Below are 18,842 nucleotides of genomic sequence, written 5' to 3' on the forward strand. Positions count from 1 at the left end.
AAAGACTCACACAGAGGCACATCTGCCCCGGTTTGCACTGCAAGAGCTGTCTTATGAGCTTTGACAAAGCCAGTCAGCGCTGCAGCACAGTGACAGACCAGGTCATGCTGCTGAGGTCCATCAAAGAGCCACACACAAGTTAAAAAAAGTAGCCTTGTTCTCCACGGGTGTGTCACAAACTGACATCCAGCAGGAGGTTGTCATGTTATTGGAGGCCCTGCAGCACGGCGAAGAAACCTAAGAGGATGCAGAAGGGGGTCGTCGCGGACACAGAAATAATGTCATACAAAATAATAGCCCAAGCTGCCCAAATGTCCTGCGGGATGCTGTTCATTCCACAAGAATTTGTTCAAGTCTAGTCAAGACATGTAAAAGGCATCATAACTGATTATTGAAGTAATGGGCATGTATAGAACCAGTTGTACCTCATATACCAACACAACGCTATTGCAACAAATTAAAAGTAATCCTTTGAGGTTGTTGTTTTTTTTCGCCTGATCGCATACGATCTGTTGATTTTAAAGTCCATTAAAACGACACAAAACGCACGCAAATATAAGTAAGGAGAGCCTGCGGGCTGCCATTTCTGGCTGTCATTCCAACAGAGCATTGAGGCGGAAGGACAGAGGGAGAGACAAGGCGGGTGGAGAAGATAAAGGGTGGCGAAGGGTGGTTGGGGGTGGCGACACACACTGCGAGACAGGAAGCAGACGGTGCAAATGAAGCTGCGGCCTCTAAAGGACTAATGGTGGCGCCCCGAGAGTGGAGGGCAGGCAGGCATTTGTCTGAGACATGACTTACAGAAATATTGTATTTTATTTTCAATGCATCAGACGCTACGTTCCTTGAGACTGTGTCCAAGTGTACCTAATATTGTGGCTGATTAGTGAAGTACTGTGACTTAATTGTAAAGAAGGCAGTCCCAGCGAGCCAAGGACTTCATGCTGGTTATTGTTGCATGTCATCGACATCACTGCTTATTGGTGTGGTAATGAGGCACGTCAGGGTCGGCTGTGGGTCAGTCAGCAGGGGTGGAAGACGCTCGTAGTTAGCGGCCAACGGCGCGCCAAAGGAGCTGTGCACCCTAATCATTATCCACCATTGAGGAACTGTGGAGTGGTCTAAACTGGCAGGGCAGCATTGCCCCTCTGGATATGTTAATGTTGCCTTAAATAAAGAAAGGTAGAAAATGAATTGTTTAACCAAACTGTGGCTGGCCCCTAGATTATTATTACTGGAGAATGACTAAGTTATTACCTAAAGGCAGACTAATATATGGTAGGAAGAATACAAAACTCACAGAAGCAGACTTTTGCAAGTGCTGTAATAATTTGTTTTTTATTATTACAAGGGTAAATAAAGCCAGAACCACATCAGAAAATGTCCCAAATGTTTGCACTGGTTGTGAAAAGCCTAAATAGTGCCAGTGGTAGAAGAACGAACGAGAGCGACGTTATAATAACGATGAAAATGTTTGCCACTCAACAGAAAATATATTTAAAAACAATAACTTCAATGTAGTCGCGCCTCACTTCGACAGTGTCTGCTCTTGAAAACAGAAAGCAAAGTGAGCTAGTAAGAGCAAGAGGTGTTGCTGCTGAAGTGCACATGAACCCGGTTACATGGTTCTAGGCTGCGGTCCCAATGCTAACCCCCGAGTCAACAAACACAAAGAGAGAGAGCGGGATGGAGCACAGAGAGGCCAGTGGTTATTATGCTTGGACCGAGCTCCTGCGGTGTTGTATGCCGAAGTGTGGACTGGGCCTTGGTTACAGACAACGTGGACCGCGAAGCGTCTCTTTAATTGGCCCAAAGTGAAACAAGGTCCAGATGGCTTTAATAGACAATATTCACCAGGGGACACATTCCTATTTGCCTGCACCCCTCGTTCTCTCCCCTACTCACTTTCTCCTTCATCTTTTGGGTTTTCTACATTCCTAACCTCTCCGCTCAGTCACCCTTTCCACATTTTACATGTATATTTTATTCATTATATATGTCCTTACATTTACATTTGTAGGTAGTCATTATTAGGTACACCTGCACAATCTTTAAATGAAATCCAATACAGGTAAAAATTTCTTATATAGCTTCGACTGTACTACATCATACCGAGATGACCGATAAGGTTTTTTCAAAGCCAAAACCGATTATTCGTAGTCAAGGAGGCCACTAATGGATATTTGCAGTAATTGTTAGCCAATCATGACTAGTATACGCAAGTAAACAGCTGGACTAGACTTTAATCTCCTGGGAACATTGGTAAAATATGGGTTTCTCTACATCACAATAACTCGCCATCTACTTAATTTTATAGCAGTTTTTGGATTTGATACACTGTAAGGTTTTCTCGTGAGGCACCCTAAAATATTGTAAATAAAAACAATTCTGGGCTCCTTCATGTGGCTACTTGAGACATTTTTCAAGCTGGCTGACATTACGTCTTCCTCGATGTTACAGAAAGTATGAGAATGTGTGAGCTGCTGCCTGCTCTTTTGTATTCCAATATAAAAAGTTTCTTACTTTTCAACCATCTTTGTTGCGTTATTTGATTAAATCGCGTAACATGAAACTTGCGGTGCTCTAGCCCACGCTCCGAGTTTTACAGACGGAAGCCTGTCGAGTGACTCGATCGTTGCGGTAGCGAAAACAAACAAAACGGGACCGAGAAGATACCAGGAAAGACATGTACATGTAAGCAGAAGAGACGTAAAGTGGGTCCGGGTTAGTTTTTGCCCCATCCCTCACTTAAATCGTGAGTGAAGAATGCGTGTAGAACGCACTACCGACCTGATAAGTCCGAAAGAGAAAAATATGATACAGTACTATCTGCTCACATATGCTAGTCCTGGATAGTTCCACACCTTATTGCTTCAGTCACATGCAGGATTCTCACAGGAATGAGGCAAAAATACAACCTTACCTAATGTACTATAAGGAGGGGGTCGCGTGAGCGCCGCAGTGAAAGCAGACCGGAGAATAATTCTCACAAGAACTCAAATAAATGCTCTGTCAGATTTTAAAACATATTTGGGGAAAATTATTGACAATGAGAGTAATTTATTGTGAATTGATAAAAATATTTGGGCTCCGGCTTAAAGGGACCATTCCTCATGCAAATGGGCTAGTGCTTAAGTAGTGCATATTACCATCAACTTCACTAATTATTTATTCATTTAAATGCTAAATACTGGTATCATATGTGTATATATTGTATCTGCTGATGTAGTTATGTTGTAGTTAAAAAAAATAAAATAAAAAAAATAAAAAAAGGCTGATACCGATACACTTAAAAATGCCAAATATTGGCACAGATCGCTCGATCTCTAATTTGATTTAATTTAGCTACGGTATATGGAACGGATAAGATATTGGAAACAACTCTTAGTAGGATGCAGAGCACTTGTATCATATTAGATTGTGCAGGTGTATCCGTCGGAACATTAAAACTCAATCTTGACAAAATGTTTGGCCTGGCTGCTTTTAAAAAATGTCCATGTTATTTAAGGCTTAGTGACAATTAGATTGCCTGTTCGAAAAGTATTGTTTGCACTGGCGACTTAAAAACATGTAAGGAGAACATATTATATATTGTTTTGATTATTTGAACCCCCTGTAATGTACCTGAGGGACAGTGAAATGGTTCAAATGGCTGAAGAGATAAAGTTGTGTGCATCAGCAACGCATGCTATTAATAATAATAATAATACATTTCATTTATAAGGCGCCTTTCTGGGCACTCAAGGACACCATACAAAATCACAACAATAAAATCAAATTGGATAAAAAAAATAGAAAATAAAAAAACATACTTATGATGTAATATTCATTCACTGAAAGCTTAGTATATTACAATATATAATAAACCTTTGACAATGTCACGGGTAATTGGAAAAGATCGACATATGCAGAACTGCAACGATTTAACAATTAATTTGATATTTAAAATAAAGCTTTAATTTCTATTTTGTTGCTTTGATTAATCGTTTAAAGAGTGTTACTAATAAAGATTGGTCAAATCCGTACCACACGGAGTGCCCAGAACTTAAAATACATGCTCCAATAGAGCACACATGACACCGGTGGTGTGGGTGCGGGATCTGTGTGGCGGAAAACACATGGTAAGAGAACATGTTAGTGGACCTACTGCCAATTAAAACCTTTTTAAATGTGTATGTGTTAAATTGTTAAATAAATACCACACAATTTAGAATATATATCAAGGTTACAGAATGTGCTTTCTTTATTTCAATATCAATGATTGTGCTATTACTCATTATCATACTTTGACTTTTTGTTTGCCATACTTTATGTATTTATTACCTGGTTTTAGGTTACACTCAGGGATTTTTTTATGAATGCGCACATATTAAAAGTGTAATTTCATTGCTTATGATGTGCGTTTATTTAAAAAAGGTTATTGCAAGCAGAAAATTATTACTATTATCCTTAAAATACAGATTGAGGCTATAAAGTGTGTTTTATCAGATTACTCTATTAATCGAGCAAACTCATCGCTAGGTTACTCTATTACCGTATTTTTCAGACTAAAGAGCAGACCGGTATATAAACTGCACCCACTAAATTTAGTAAGAAAAAAATATGTTCCATATATTAGCCGCACCGGACTATAAGCCGCAGATATCTATGTTGTAATTAAGGATTAATTATTTACACATAAATGTTTTGTAAATGTTTTTTTACATACCTTAATTGTTACCAAACGGTGTCTGTAACACGGCAGTAAAACGGATGATAAAACATAACAGACAGTCATTGACCCACTAGCTGCGCAACCTAGCTCTCCAAGACTCAATAACTCCATGGTGACATTTTGGTGAATTTACTGAGGAATTTGTGAAACTGGAACAATACAAGCAGAATGCCACTCGTAAATGTGTTAGCATATTAGCTAATGCTAACGGCGCTAGCTTCATTACATTACGATAGCACGTACAAATATGCATGAAAACACTCCTACAGACATCACATGGGACTGTTTAGCAAGTAAGAATTGTTTTAGTTATATTACAAAACTTACAAAGGTGTCTCGGAGTGATGAATGAAGAATCCATAATAGTAGAAACACAAGGGATGATTAGAAGAAAGAACGGCACTTGTACTTCCGGTTCAAAGCTTTAAACGTCAGCAAACACTGTAAAGGTTCACCCAGCAGCACCTGCAGTGAGCGGACTCGTCCAAAAGATGGCGCCATAGCACGAACAGTAACACAGCATTTCTGTGTCTTTGCACGTGTTTTATGAAAGCTATTTGCATTATGGCCGTCAGTGAAGATAAATCCATACATTAGCCGCACTGTTTTCTAAGATGCAGGGTTCAAAGCGTAGAAAAAAGGTAGCAGCTTATAGTCTGGAATTTACGGTACTTAAATAATGGAAAGCTGTAACCCTTGATGCAATAATCCAATACCATAATGCGATAATTAACATACACTGAATGGCAAAGCTTACCAGTAGGACACGTCCAGGGGGTGAAAAAAACGCCTTGCGATGAGATCAGCAAAGAAGGACTCGGTCTCTCGACACGCTGTCCCATTGCCAATGACGACCCTGCTGCAGCTAGTTTTGACAAGAAGGGGGGGAACAATGAGTGACATACAGAAAAGTTAACGGTCATCTCAAAATGTCTTGCTATTAAAAGCAATAGTAGATTAGATGTGTTTAAACAACACTTGCAGTCGTACCTGTATTGTAAGATTAGGTGGCGCAATTTGTCTGCCTCATTGTGATTGCGGGAGCTGTGTAGGTAGACGACATCTGTATGAAGAATCTGACCTGGCAGAAGACAGGACCAGGCTAAAAGACACACCTGGACATAGTTCCTCTATAGTAAGATGATCGGAGACGAGAATATGCAGTTTATTGTTGATATACTAGATTTACCATATCGTTACTAATTTATAAGGCATACCGGTATGCACATTAATAAAAATGTCTACACCTATGTCCAGTGTTCTCTTACCAGTTGGGGAGAGGACTGCCACCTTACAGCCATGTGTGAAGCCAGGGTCCACCCCCATCATGACACAGCCCCGAACTGGACACATTAACAAGCGCTGGCGTAGGTTTCGTACAAACATGGCGACCGACTCCTTCTCTGCTGTTGTGGAAAGTTTAGTTCTAAAAATGGGAGAGAGAACCATATAAAAGTACTAGCAATAATGATGAAGGCCGTAATGTACTGTACCTGTACATCCTTGTTAGGAAAGGCAAAACAAGCCTTTTATAAGAGTCATCCACCGCACTCTTGATTAACGCTTGATGCTCCTCTCTAGCATACGTCTTTGGTTTCCATCTGAAAGTAACAAAAGGTTAACATTTCATTGGGCTGTCGTCGACTGAGCGTTTCCATCGTCGAGTCAGATTCATTAGATTTTTCACATAGTCGAAGATCAGTTTAATCTGTGGCGGCGTTTGATTTTTTTAAGAGCGAAGTTAACAGATTGTTGATGTGACGCGGTATACTGACTTGTCACTAATGTCAATAACGTCACATGGATGTCCGTAAAGCTAGAACAGGGTTTCCTCTACATCAGTGGTTCTCAACCTTTTTTCAGTGATGTACGCCCTGTAAATTTTTTTTTAATTCAAGTACCCCCTAAACAGAGCAAAGCATTTTTGGTTGAAAAAAAGAGATAAAGAAGTAAAATACAGCACTATGTCATCAGTTTCTGATTTATTAAATTGTATAACAGTGCAAAATATTGCTAATTGTAGTGGTCTTTCTTGAACTATTTGGAAAAAAAAGATAGGTTTTTATTTATATTTATAAAGGATTTTTGAATTGTTGCTATTTTTAGAATATTTAAAAAAAATCTCACGTACCCCTTGGCATACCTTCAAGTACCCCCATTTGAGAACCACTGCTCTACATGATCCTGGCGTCCCACCATAGCAAAATAAAAGCTGCCGCACCTTCAAAATTAGGGTTTTTTATGAGAAAACAAATTAAAGTAATCCGAAACCGGATGTTGTGATGACCGAAGAGTTTCTAAACGCGAGTGTAGTGTCCAATAACACCAGAAAAAGATGCCAGATTTTGTTGCTAGTCATTTTTAACAAAGAAAGTCAATAAGAGGATTAAAGAAGTCTCTAAAAAACTTCAAAAATCCTCAAAAAAAAAAAAAACATTATACAATAAGCAGCAACAAAGATAAGAGCAAAAACGATGAGAAAAAAATATATGCTAATACTACCGGTAATAATACAAATTTGTTTTAAATGTATGTAAAGGTTTTAGCCTTTCTAAAGAAAATATATGCATCATCCATCCATGCATCCATCCATCCATTTTCTACCGCTTATTCCCTTTGGGGTCGCGGGGGGCGCTGGAGCCTATCTCAGCTACAATCGGGCGGAAGGCAGGGTACACCCTGGACAAGTCGCCACCTCATCACAGGGCCAACACAGATAGACAGACAACATTCACACTCACATTCACACACTCGGGCCAATTTAGTGTTGCCAATCAACCACCAACATAGGTTTGTCGGAAATCGGAGGGAAATCCTGTAGAAGCTACGGTGATCCTTACAAGGTTAATAAAATAAACTTATAAATGAATACAGTGTTTCATAGAAGAGAACAAAACAAAAATTGTGACTTTTGCTAAATCACTACACAAATGGACACTGGATAGTTCAAACTTGACTTAACAGAGGAAGTAAAAGTCACAACAAAGTTTCTATTTGTGAATCTGGAAGGATTATTACTAGAGATGTCCGATAATGGCTTTTTTGCCGATATCCGATATTCCGATATTGTCCAACTCTTAATTACCGATTCCGATATCAACCGATACCGATATATACGGTCGTGGAATTAACACATTATTATGCCTAATTTTGTTGTGATGCCCCGCTGGATGCATTAAACAATGAAACAAGGTTTTCCAAAATAAATCAACTCAAGTTATGGAAAAAAATGCCAACATGGCACTGCCATATTTATTATTGAAATCACAAAGTGCATTATTTTTTTTAACATGCCTCAAAACAGCAGCTTGGAATTTGGGACATGCTCCCCCTGAGAGAGCATGAGGTTGGGGTGGGTGGTGGGGGGTAGCTGGGGGTGTATATTGTAGCCTCCCGGAAGAGTTAGTGCTGCAAGGGGTTCTGGGTATTTGTTCTCTTGTGTTTATGTTGTGTTACAGTGCGGATGTTCTCCCGAAATGTGTTTGTCATTCTTGTTTGGTGTGGGTTCACAGTGTGGCGCATATTTGTAACAGTGTTAAAGTTGTTTATATGCACAGTGAGTGCCGTGACTGAAAACGACGCGTCCCTCATGTAGAAGCATCTTTGCAGATTAGTATTTTTTAGGTGTAAGAGATCTGCTTACAGTTTTGACAAAACAGTAAGCAGGTAAGAGTTATTTCTTACTCTCTTAAGGCTGTTTGTCTGTCTGCACAGAACAATCTTTTACTGATATTTAAAAAAGACATGGCAAACGTAAATTATGTATTCTCCCGACACACCCGCTCAATTTGCCTCTGTTGAGTTTATTGTCCAACGATTTTAAATGCGAGGTTGATAGTTAAATCAGACTGCTCCAAATCAAATCGTCGACTATTCACAGACAGCCCTAACATTTTGTATGTCAACATACTTTCACTGACAATGACTGTGTTGGAGGAGTGTGCACTTTGCTTGTGTCTGACCTGGTGTTGATGCACCACCCGGTGAAGAAACTCTTCACCCTGTCAGGGATGTTCACCTTCACTGTCAAAAACTTCAGACTCTCCCCTCTGTTAATGGCCAAAGTCTGTTGAACACACATTCAAGCAAACACACAACACAAAATGAAAACATTCCTCTGGTTAATACATTATCATGAACCTGTTTACTGCACAGAATAACAATGCATATTTTAAGATTTTGACACATAATTATGCAGCTTAACTGTATGTCACCAGCTCAAGATTACACTTTTCAAACCAAAAAATATAATACCGTTATCAACCAAGAGCTAGCATATGTTACCGAAACCTGTTAAAGAGAAGAGATTTAATACAAAATGTTTATATTTGTCACAATTAGGAAGTCCAACTTTCCAAAACACTTCAGCACGGACTAAATGAAACTTTATATTTGATTGGCATTCACTTTTTGTGAGGATGCATGTAGAAGACACACCAATCTTATTCTTTTTCTTTGTGCGTATCCTGAAGGTTTGAACAAGGAAGAGGTTGAGTCACAATGATTGAATGAGCATGCCCTTTAAGCATCTAAAAAAAACGTGACATACAGCAGCTTTAGGTGGTTTTCAAGTAACAAGGCTATGCTTTATTGAATGCACCCTATTTTAGAATTACATGCAAAAATCTAAATATTTAGCTTGTTTATTTTGTTCCTACCACTTATGCATCATATTTCTACAAGAAAAGCAACTGCCAAAACAGAAATAATTGATTTCATGCTGCAGCACCAAATAAACCTAATAAATCAGGCGTGTGGCCCACATCTTATTTTGTAATTAATACAAAATCAATGTAGCTTAAAGGGGAACTGTACTTTGTATGGAATTTTGCCTATCGTTCACAATCATTGTGAAAGATTTGACAACGGATGTATTTTTTAACCATTCTAACTCGTAAATAAGTGGAAATAAAAGTTGGCTTACAACGCAACCAATGGGAAGTCCTCTATTCTGCCTATAAACCCTCCCCAAAACACATTAAAAAACAGTCAACAATACTCCACTTACATTTCGTGACTTGAATATTAACCAAGTATTAGTGATATTGTTTTTATGTTTTTATAAGCGGTAATGCAAACAAACTATTTATAGCAGTGACATTATCACCAGCTTGTGTGCCAATGTTGATATCATCGACTGGTGAGCTGCTTCCTCGCTTCCTTGCTCGTGAAAGTTTATTCGAGATCCTAAATTTTGCCTCTCACGTAGATAGTAGAAGGATGAGGAAGTATTCCGACAAGTTGGTACACTTTGACAGCCAATTTACCCCCGGGAATAACAAGACCGACACAAAAAGAAGCTTGGTTCCAATCGCAAGGATTATGAGTCATTCTTCATCCAAACTGCAATATAACCAGATTCTACCAGTCGGCAATCCGTAATGCTTATTGGCTCTCATGAAGTCGACAGTGAGTAGTAATCAGTGATGTTGATAAAAAAAGAGCAAACATTGTGATGAGTTTTTTCAAATTCAATGATCAAAATACGTAAATATCAAATGTTATTATAAATGTGCCCAGCTTCTCCATTACATATATACTTACATCATCTATATAAAAACTTAATGGAGGTGTTTGGATGTTTTTTAAGGGCTTTAAAGGCAGAGTAGAGCGACTCCAACAGGCTACATTGTAAGCGGACTTTTGATCGCATTTATTTACAAGGTAGAATGCATAAACAAGAGAAAAACGTGTTCTTGTCTTACATAAGGATTGTGAATGATAGGCAAAAAAAAAATTTTTTTAAGTGCTGTTCCCCTTTAAACACAAAATTAAATATGGCCTCTTATCGGAACAATTCCAAGCTATATGCTTCGTCACCAACAAGACGAAGCTGTCTGATGTTTTTTTTTTATGTAAATATTTTTAACTACAAAGCATGCATATCTATTTTAGGACTGCAACTAACAACTAAATTGATAATCGATTAATCTGGTGATTATTACTTTGATTAATCGATTAATAATCGGATAAAAGAGACAAACCACATGTCTATCCTTTCCAGTATTTTATTGGGGGAAAAAACAGCATACTGGCACCATACTTATTTTGATTATTGTTTCTCAGCTGTTTGTAAATGTTGCAGTTTATAAATAAAGGTTTATAAAAAATTTAAAATAAATAAAAAATAAGTAGCCTCTGCGCATGCGCATAGCATAGATCCAACGAATCGATGACTAAATTAATCGCCAACTATTTTTATAATCGATTTTAATCGATTTAATCGAATAGTTGTTGCAGCCCTAATCTATTTTGATTCTCAGTTTGTTTCAGCATTAATTAAAGTACACAAAAGGCAAAAATATAATAAAGTCAAGTGATACCCTGCATTCTTCAATTTTTTTCTCTCAGTGTGGCCCTCACTGACAAAAGTATGCACCCCCCACCCATTAGACTTTCTTTTATTGTCATTCAAATTTGAACTTTACACCCGCAACATAAATAATGGGGAGAAATAAAACCCACATGTCTATCTTTTCCAGTATTTTATTGGGAAAAAAACCAGCATACTGGCACCATACTTATTTTGATTATTGTGTCTCAGCTGTTTGTAAATGTTGCAGTTTATAAATAAAGGTTTATAAAAAATAAAAAATAAACAAAAAATAAGTAGCCTCTGCGCATGCGCATAGCATAGATCCAACGAATCGATGACTAAATTAATCGGCAACTATTTTTATAATCGATTAGTTGTTGCAGCCCTAATCTATTTTGATTCTCAGTTTGTTTCAGCATTAATTAAAGTACACAAAAGGTAAAAATATAATAAAGTCAAGTGATACCCCGCATTCTTAAATTTTTTTCTCTCAGTGTGGCCCTCTCTGACAAAAGTATGGACCCCCCACCCATTAGACTTTCTTTTATTGTCATTCAAATTTGAACTTTACACCCGCAACATAAATAATGGGGAGAAATAAAACATCATTTCATTGGTAACAAAGCCAGCTAATCATTTCTAAAAAAAACACTGAAGGTTTGTGGTTAAGTACAGCAGTTTTTGCGCGAACCTGCTAAGAAGCAGCATCTCGCGGTAAAAACATCACCTACTATACCTGCCCACAGTAATTAACTTAAGAAACGTATGACGATTGAGTGCACCTAAACCTTGTACACACACATATAGAAAGCTTAAATACTTTCTCTCCACTAGCACACACACACAATTGTACAATTGAGAGGGATGAGCCTCCGAGTGTGTCCTGTGGTCATGCCTGTTGTGTTGCGTATTGCCCCCCCACCCCTTTAGAGGAACTGTTACATGCTGTTAAGCAAACAGTAGTAAGTGTCTGACCTTTTCAGCGGGGAACCTTTAGCCCGCCACAGCACCGGGCCAGGAAAAAAAGACGTCAATCTGGAGCCCAAGTGGAAAAAGCGAGCTGACAAATGCCACCACTGTGCCACCATCAGCGCTGAGCACCGAGGGGCCTAAGCCCCTACACGCATGCCCGCGCGTGCCGTGCCACAACCATTAACCGCTCAGCGGCACCCTCGCACACGACACAAAAAACACAGCTCATGGCATGGCAGGGCCGAGGGTAAATGCAGCTTGTTTGAATTAGGCTTGAAATTTAGATTTCTCCTCTGTTGGCATGTTGCTGCTGCGAGCGGTCGCCTTGACTGCGATGACATTTCTCAGGCGATATCCATCAAAGCACACACCTCTTTCCAGAGTGAGATCAACATAGATTAACAAATGCAGCGCTGCTAAATCTGTGTTCCATCATTATTAGCCGGTGTAATGAAGAATGACATGCATTACCCAGCATGTTCTCATCAAAGGGAGCACTCACACTAGGACAAGCGTATGTTTAAAATCTGTCACGTTTGGCTTGAGTGAGTGCTTTGATTCGTGCTTAAGTTTGGTACACTTCTCTTTCTTTGGTACAATTGGAAGAGATGGGCCAGGTCTCAGTAGATTTGCATGCACATGTACTCCTCGCAGGTCTCTAATGAGTATTGACACATTCTAAAAAGTTAAAGTACCAATGATTGTCACACACACACTACGTGTGGTGAAATTTGTCCTCTGCGTTTGACCCATCCCCTTGATCACCCCCTGGGAAGTGAGGGGAGCAGTCGCCAGCGGTGCCGCGCCCGTGAATCATTTTTGGTGATTTAACCCCCAATTCCAACCTTTGATGCTGAGTGCCAAGCAGGGAGGTAATGGGTCTCATTTTTATAGTCTTTGGTATGACTCGGCCGGGGTTTGACCTCAGAACCTTCCGATCTCAGGGCGGACACTCTAACCACTAGGCCACTGAGTAGGTTTTCTATAATGAAACAAGTACAAATAACTGAAAAGTCAAAACCCACCGCACACCTGCTCATTTGATACCAAGTTATAGTGTTTGTCATTTTGACATTAAGTATTGACAGTCGGCAAAAAATCCATTGCACAATGGAGAAATGATCAGAAACACTGGAAATAAAACTATAAATAATCCGCAGTCAAGTAAATTACAATAATACAGCAAACGGCCACCTGTGGCAAGAGACAAAGGGAGAATTGCGCTCTTGTTCAGTGTGGTGTGAAGACTGGGGTGCTGAAATGTATGAAACTACAACAGCAAAACGATTGAAAAAAAATCACTACCTGCTCAATACTGTTCCACTACAAGGGGCAATAATCCACATCAAGAAGTGGGTGTGAAAAAGCTCTAGTGGTGGGTTACTACCGCACTTGGCCACAATGCAAACCGAGTGTAACAGCCGATTGATTGGCCACCCATCCGTGTCAGGAAATTTTCCTGAAAAGTATGTGATCAGCAAATTACCGATTATTGTCTTTCAATCCTGATACTTTATTGTTGGCGCCATGGCTGACAGGCTGACACTGTATCTGCATATAGTGTGGAGTGACTCCCCTAAGTTAACATATGGTAATAATCATCACCTCCATTGCAGCAAAATTTCTTAGTACCGGTATCTTAAAGGTGTTGTATGTCACTGGCTCAAGATTACACTTTTGAAACTTAAAAATATAACACTACCACCAACGGCTAGCACATGGCATGGATTCCCCCAGATTGCCAAGATACCTGTGGGTTGTGGCTACGGGCGTGGTGCGGGATAGGTCATCCTGATGCCATCGTATAATTTGCATACTGTAATTTGCTATGATGAATATATAAAAATTAAAAAAATACATGCATAGATTTAAAACAAATCTTTGTTAATACTTATTACCAACACATGTTTTATACAAACCCCGTTTCCATATGAGTTGGGAAATTGTGTTAGATGTAAATATAAACGGAATACAATAATTTGCAAATCCTTTTCAACCCATATTCAACTGAATGCACTACAAAGACAATATATTTGATGTTCAAACTCATAAACTTTATTTGTTTTTAGCAAATTATAATTAACTTAGAATTTCATGGCTGCAACACGTGCCAAAGTAGTTGGGAAAGGGCATGTTCACCACTGTGTTACATGGCCTTTCCTTTTAACAACACTCAGTAAACGTTTGGGAACTGAGGAGACACATTTTTTAAGCTTCTCAGGTAGAATTATTTCCCATTCTTGCTTGATGTACAGCTTAAGTTGTTAAACAGTCCGGGGGTCTCCGTTGTGGTGTTTTAGGCTTCATAATGCGCCACACATTTTCAATGGGAGACAGGTCTGGACTACAGGCAGGCCAGTCTAGTACCCGCACTCTTTTACTATGAAGCCACGTTGATGTAACACGTGGCTTGGCATTGTCTTGCTGAAATAAGCAGGGGCGTCCATGGTAACGTTGCTTGGATGGCAACATATGTTGCTCCAAAACCTGTATGTACCTTTCAGCATTAATGGCGCCTTCACAGATGTGTAAATTACCCATGTCTTGTGCACTAATACACCCCCATACCATCACAGATGCTGGCTTTTCAACTTTGCGCCTATAACAATCCGGATGGTTCTTTTCCTCTTTGGTCCGGAGGACACGACGTCCACAGTTTCCAAAAACAATTTGAAATGTGGACTCGTCAGACCACAGAACACTTTTTAACTTTGTATCAGTCCATCTTAGATGAGCTCAGGCCCAGCGAAGCCGACGGTGTTTCTGGGTGTTGTTGAAAACGGTTTTCGACTTGCATAAGAGAGTTTTAACTTGCACTTACAGATGTAGCAACCAACTGTAGTTACTGACAGTGGTTTTCTGAAGTGTTCCTGAGCCAATGTGGTGATATCCTTTACACACTGATGTTGCTTGTTGATGCAGTACAGCCTGAGGGATCGAAGGTCACGGGCTTAGCTGCTTACGTGCAGTGATTTCTCCAGATTCTCTGAACCCTTTGATGATATTACGGACCGTAGATGGCGAAATCCCTAAATTCCTTGCAATAGCTGGTTGAGAAAGGTTTTTCTTAAACTGTTCAACAATTTGCTCACGCATTTGTTGACAAAGTGGTGACCCTCGCCCCATCCTTGTTTGTGAATGACTGAGCATTTCATGGAATCTACTTTTATACCCAATCATGGCACCCACCTGTTCCCAAATTGCCTGTTCACCTGTGGGATGTTCCAAATAAGTGTTTGATGAGCATTCCTCAACTTTATCAGTATTTATTGCCACCTTTCCCAACTTCTTTGTCACGGGTTGCTGGCATCAAATTCTAAAGTTAATGATTATTTGCAAAAAAAAAAAATGTTTATCAGTTTGAACATCAAATATGTTGTCTTTGTAGCATATTCAACTGAATATGGGCTGAAAATGATTTGCAAATCATTGTATTCCATTTATATTTACATCTAACACAATTTCCCAACTCATATGAAAACGGGGTTTGTATTATATCATTTTGCTTTATATTTCAAATGTTGCTGCTTATTGTACAATGGACTTTGTTAAGAATTTGTCAAGTGTCTAGAGAATTTTTGTGACCTTTCTTCATTAAAAACGACTCGGAACAAAACCAGCATGTTTTTCTGGTGTTATTGGAGACTGTACTCGTCTTCAGAGACTCTTCTTCTGTCACTCTATGTCGGTGAAGAAAAGCAAGCTGCAGTGAGCCTATACTACCCCAACAAAAGTCACTGACGACACACTTGCGTCGCACTGCTGCAACCCCTTTCTCTCCTTGAGAGTGCCACCATCCATTTAATATTTGCAGATTTTGCAGATGGCTGTCCGCGGGTATATCTCGGATGTATAAAAATACGTCCACATCCCAGACGTGCTGCCTCCACTGCAGACAATCCCGTGCGTATTGCTTATGTCATCACAACATCCAGTTTCGGCAGCGCTGTTTCGGTGGTCAAAGTCTTTTTTACGGCGGCCTAATTTTCGGTGCATCGCTAGTCAATAGTGCGCAAATAATAGGCTATATATACAGTGGGTACTGAAAGTATTCAGAACCCTTTAAATGTTTCACTCTTTGTTTCATTGCTGCCATTTGCTAAAATCAAAAAAGTTAATTTTATTTCTCTATACACTTGATAGAAAAACAACTGAAATGTAAAAATGTTTGCATAATTATTAAAGATATATTTTTTTTAAATAACATGTATATATGTATTCAGAGCCTTTGCTCAATACTTTGTTGATGCACCTTTGTCAGCAATTACAGCGTCAAGTCTATTTGAATGCAATAATACAAGCTTGGCACACCTATCTTTGGGCAGTTACACCCAGTCCTCTTTGCAGCACCTCTCAAGCTCAATCAGATTGGATGGGAAGCGTTGGTTTTCATCCCTATAACGTTAAAAGCGTGGCTTTACTTATAGTGGAATATAAATAACCCAGTGCGTGACTGCATGTTCCTCACTTTCTACCTGGTTTGGCTCACCGGCTGGAGACACGGGGCGATACGAGACCAAGGGTGACGCGAGACTGAGCAAGAAGTGTGTGTTTGCGTATTAAGTCAGGCCAAGTGTGACAGGTAGCGGCGTACCGGCCAAAGCCTGACGAGAGCAGACAGACGCCGCCGTCGTCATCATCATCATCACTCGTCCACCCGCCGCCACCCCCCTCCAGGGAGGGCAGCTGGCCAAGCACTGTCCTCTCGCTATCTGTCTCCTTGTCTCTCTCAGCCTTTCTTTAGAGGAATACTGTCATCAACACATCCATCCACACCATGTAGCAAGCATACACACTAGGGGTGGGAAAAGGACATCAATATGGCTTTTTTAAATGATAATATATACATTTTTATGTCTAAAGGGATTGTTTGCGAATTGTTCATATTTTTCAAACCAAAAAAAATATATAAAAACACGGCTAGCTTACCATTTAACAGATCATATATTTTTTAAAGTATCCATATTTTTCACAACTATTAATTGAATAAACTTTCTTGGCGTTAAGAGAGTGTGTGTGCACACAAAAGCAGTCCAAGAGAAGCAACTAACCATTTGCAGCCATGCTTTCGTTTTGATAGAATATACATTCAATGAAAGCTAACATTGTAAACATTTTCATTGTAAATTCACAGCAAATTACTGGCTAATAATAGCATTACTTTCACAGTAACATTTACAGTAATTTACTGTGAAACATCTTTACTGGAATTTACTGTAACTGCAGAGCTGTGATTTTACAGTTAATTACAATAAAGTTACAACTAAATGCTGTATCTTAACAGTTGTAATTTAATAGTTAAATGCAATAAAATGACAATTATATGCTGCTGTGACTTCACTATTGTAATTTAATTGTTAATTACTCTCTCTGTTTAAAAGCACACCGCCACAAGTAGGTACAAGAGTGTGCAGAGTAGGCTACAGAACCCCTTAAGGGGCAAATAGGTTTGAATTAACAGTAATTTGTTGTGATGTTACCGTATTTTTTGGACTATAAGTCGCAGTTTTTTTATATACCGTATTTTCCGCACTATAAGGCGCACCGGATTATTAGCCGCACTTTCAATGAATTACATATTTCATAACTTTGTCCACCAATAAGCCGCCCCGGATTATAAGCCGCGCCTACGCTGCGCTAAAGGGAATGTCAAAAAAAACAGTCAGATAGTTCAGTCAAACTTTAATAATATATTGAAAACCAGCGTTCTAACAACCCTGTCCCAAAATGTACGCAAATGTGCAATCACAAACATAGTAAAATTCAAAATGGTGTAGAGCAATAGCAACATAATGTTGCTCGAACGTTAATGTCACAACACACAAAATAAACATAGCGCTCACCTTCTGAAGTTATTCTTCATTCGTAAATCCTTCGAATTCTTCGTCTTCGGTGTCCGAATTGAAAAGTTGCGCAAGCGTGGGTTCCAGAATGGCCGGCTCCGTCTCTTCGAAGTCATCGGAGTCAGTGTCGCTGTTGTTGTCCAGTAGTTCTGTGAATCCTGCCTTCCGGAAAGCTCGGACCACAGTTGTGACCGAAATATCTGCCCAGGCATTTACGATCCACTGGCAAATGTTGGCGTATGTCGTCCGGCGCTGTCTGCCCGTCTTAGTGAAGGTGTGTTCGCCTTCGGAGCTGTGTGAAAAAAGCCACCCGGCCTCTTCGCGTAAACTTCCCTTAACCACTCGCTCATCTTTTCTTCATCCATCCATCCCTTCGAGTTAGCTTTTATGATGACGCCGGCTGGAAAGGTCTCTTTTGGCAAGGTCTTCCTTTTGAATATCACCATGGGTGGAAGTTAGCATGGCAAGCTAGAACCACAGTGAAGGATGACTTCTCATTCCCTGTGGTGCGAATATTCACCGTACGTGCTCCCGTTCCACAGTGCGGTTCACAGGAATATCAGTTGCTGTGAAATACGGTAGTAATCCGTGTGCGGATGGAGAGATTGCGTCTTTTTATGAACCGGATCCTTGTCGCTTAGTAGGAGCCATTTTGTGGTCTTTACAGATGTAAACAGGAAATGAAACGTACGGTGATATCCGCGCGTTTTTTCTTCTTCTTCCGGGGGCGGGTGGTTGCTTACAGTAGAAGAAGAAGCGCTTCCTGTTCTATGGGGGCGGGTGCTTTCCTTGGCGGTTGCTTGCGTAGAAGAAGAAGCGCTTCCTGTTCTACCGGGAAAAAAGATGGCGGCTGTTTACCGAAGTTGCGAGATCGAAACTTTATGAAAATGAATCGTAATAAAGCGCACCGGGTTATAAGGCGCACTGTCAGCTTTAGAGAAAATTTGTGGTTTTTAGGTGCGCCTTATAGTGCGGAAAATACGGTAGTTTGGCCGAG

General features: G+C 39.8%; 1 protein-coding gene across 1 annotated transcript in view; it reads right to left on the reverse strand.

The window, feature by feature from the left end:
• srbd1 (S1 RNA binding domain 1) overlaps positions 1-18,842 on the reverse strand; it is an 88,897-nt gene that overhangs the window by 45,219 nt on the left and 24,836 nt on the right. The window contains exons 10-14 of the mRNA XM_061965485.2: positions 8,677-8,780; positions 6,208-6,315; positions 5,983-6,140; positions 5,705-5,795; positions 5,472-5,579 (exon numbers count right to left, since the gene is read on the reverse strand). Coding sequence (XP_061821469.2) covers positions 5,472-5,579; positions 5,705-5,795; positions 5,983-6,140; positions 6,208-6,315; positions 8,677-8,780 — 569 coding nt within the window. The remainder of the gene's footprint in view (positions 1-5,471; positions 5,580-5,704; positions 5,796-5,982; positions 6,141-6,207; positions 6,316-8,676; positions 8,781-18,842) is intronic.

The sequence above is a fragment of the Nerophis lumbriciformis genome, linkage group LG02, assembly GCF_033978685.3.
Source record: "Nerophis lumbriciformis linkage group LG02, RoL_Nlum_v2.1, whole genome shotgun sequence".
Taxonomy (NCBI): Eukaryota; Metazoa; Chordata; class Actinopteri; order Syngnathiformes; family Syngnathidae; genus Nerophis; species Nerophis lumbriciformis.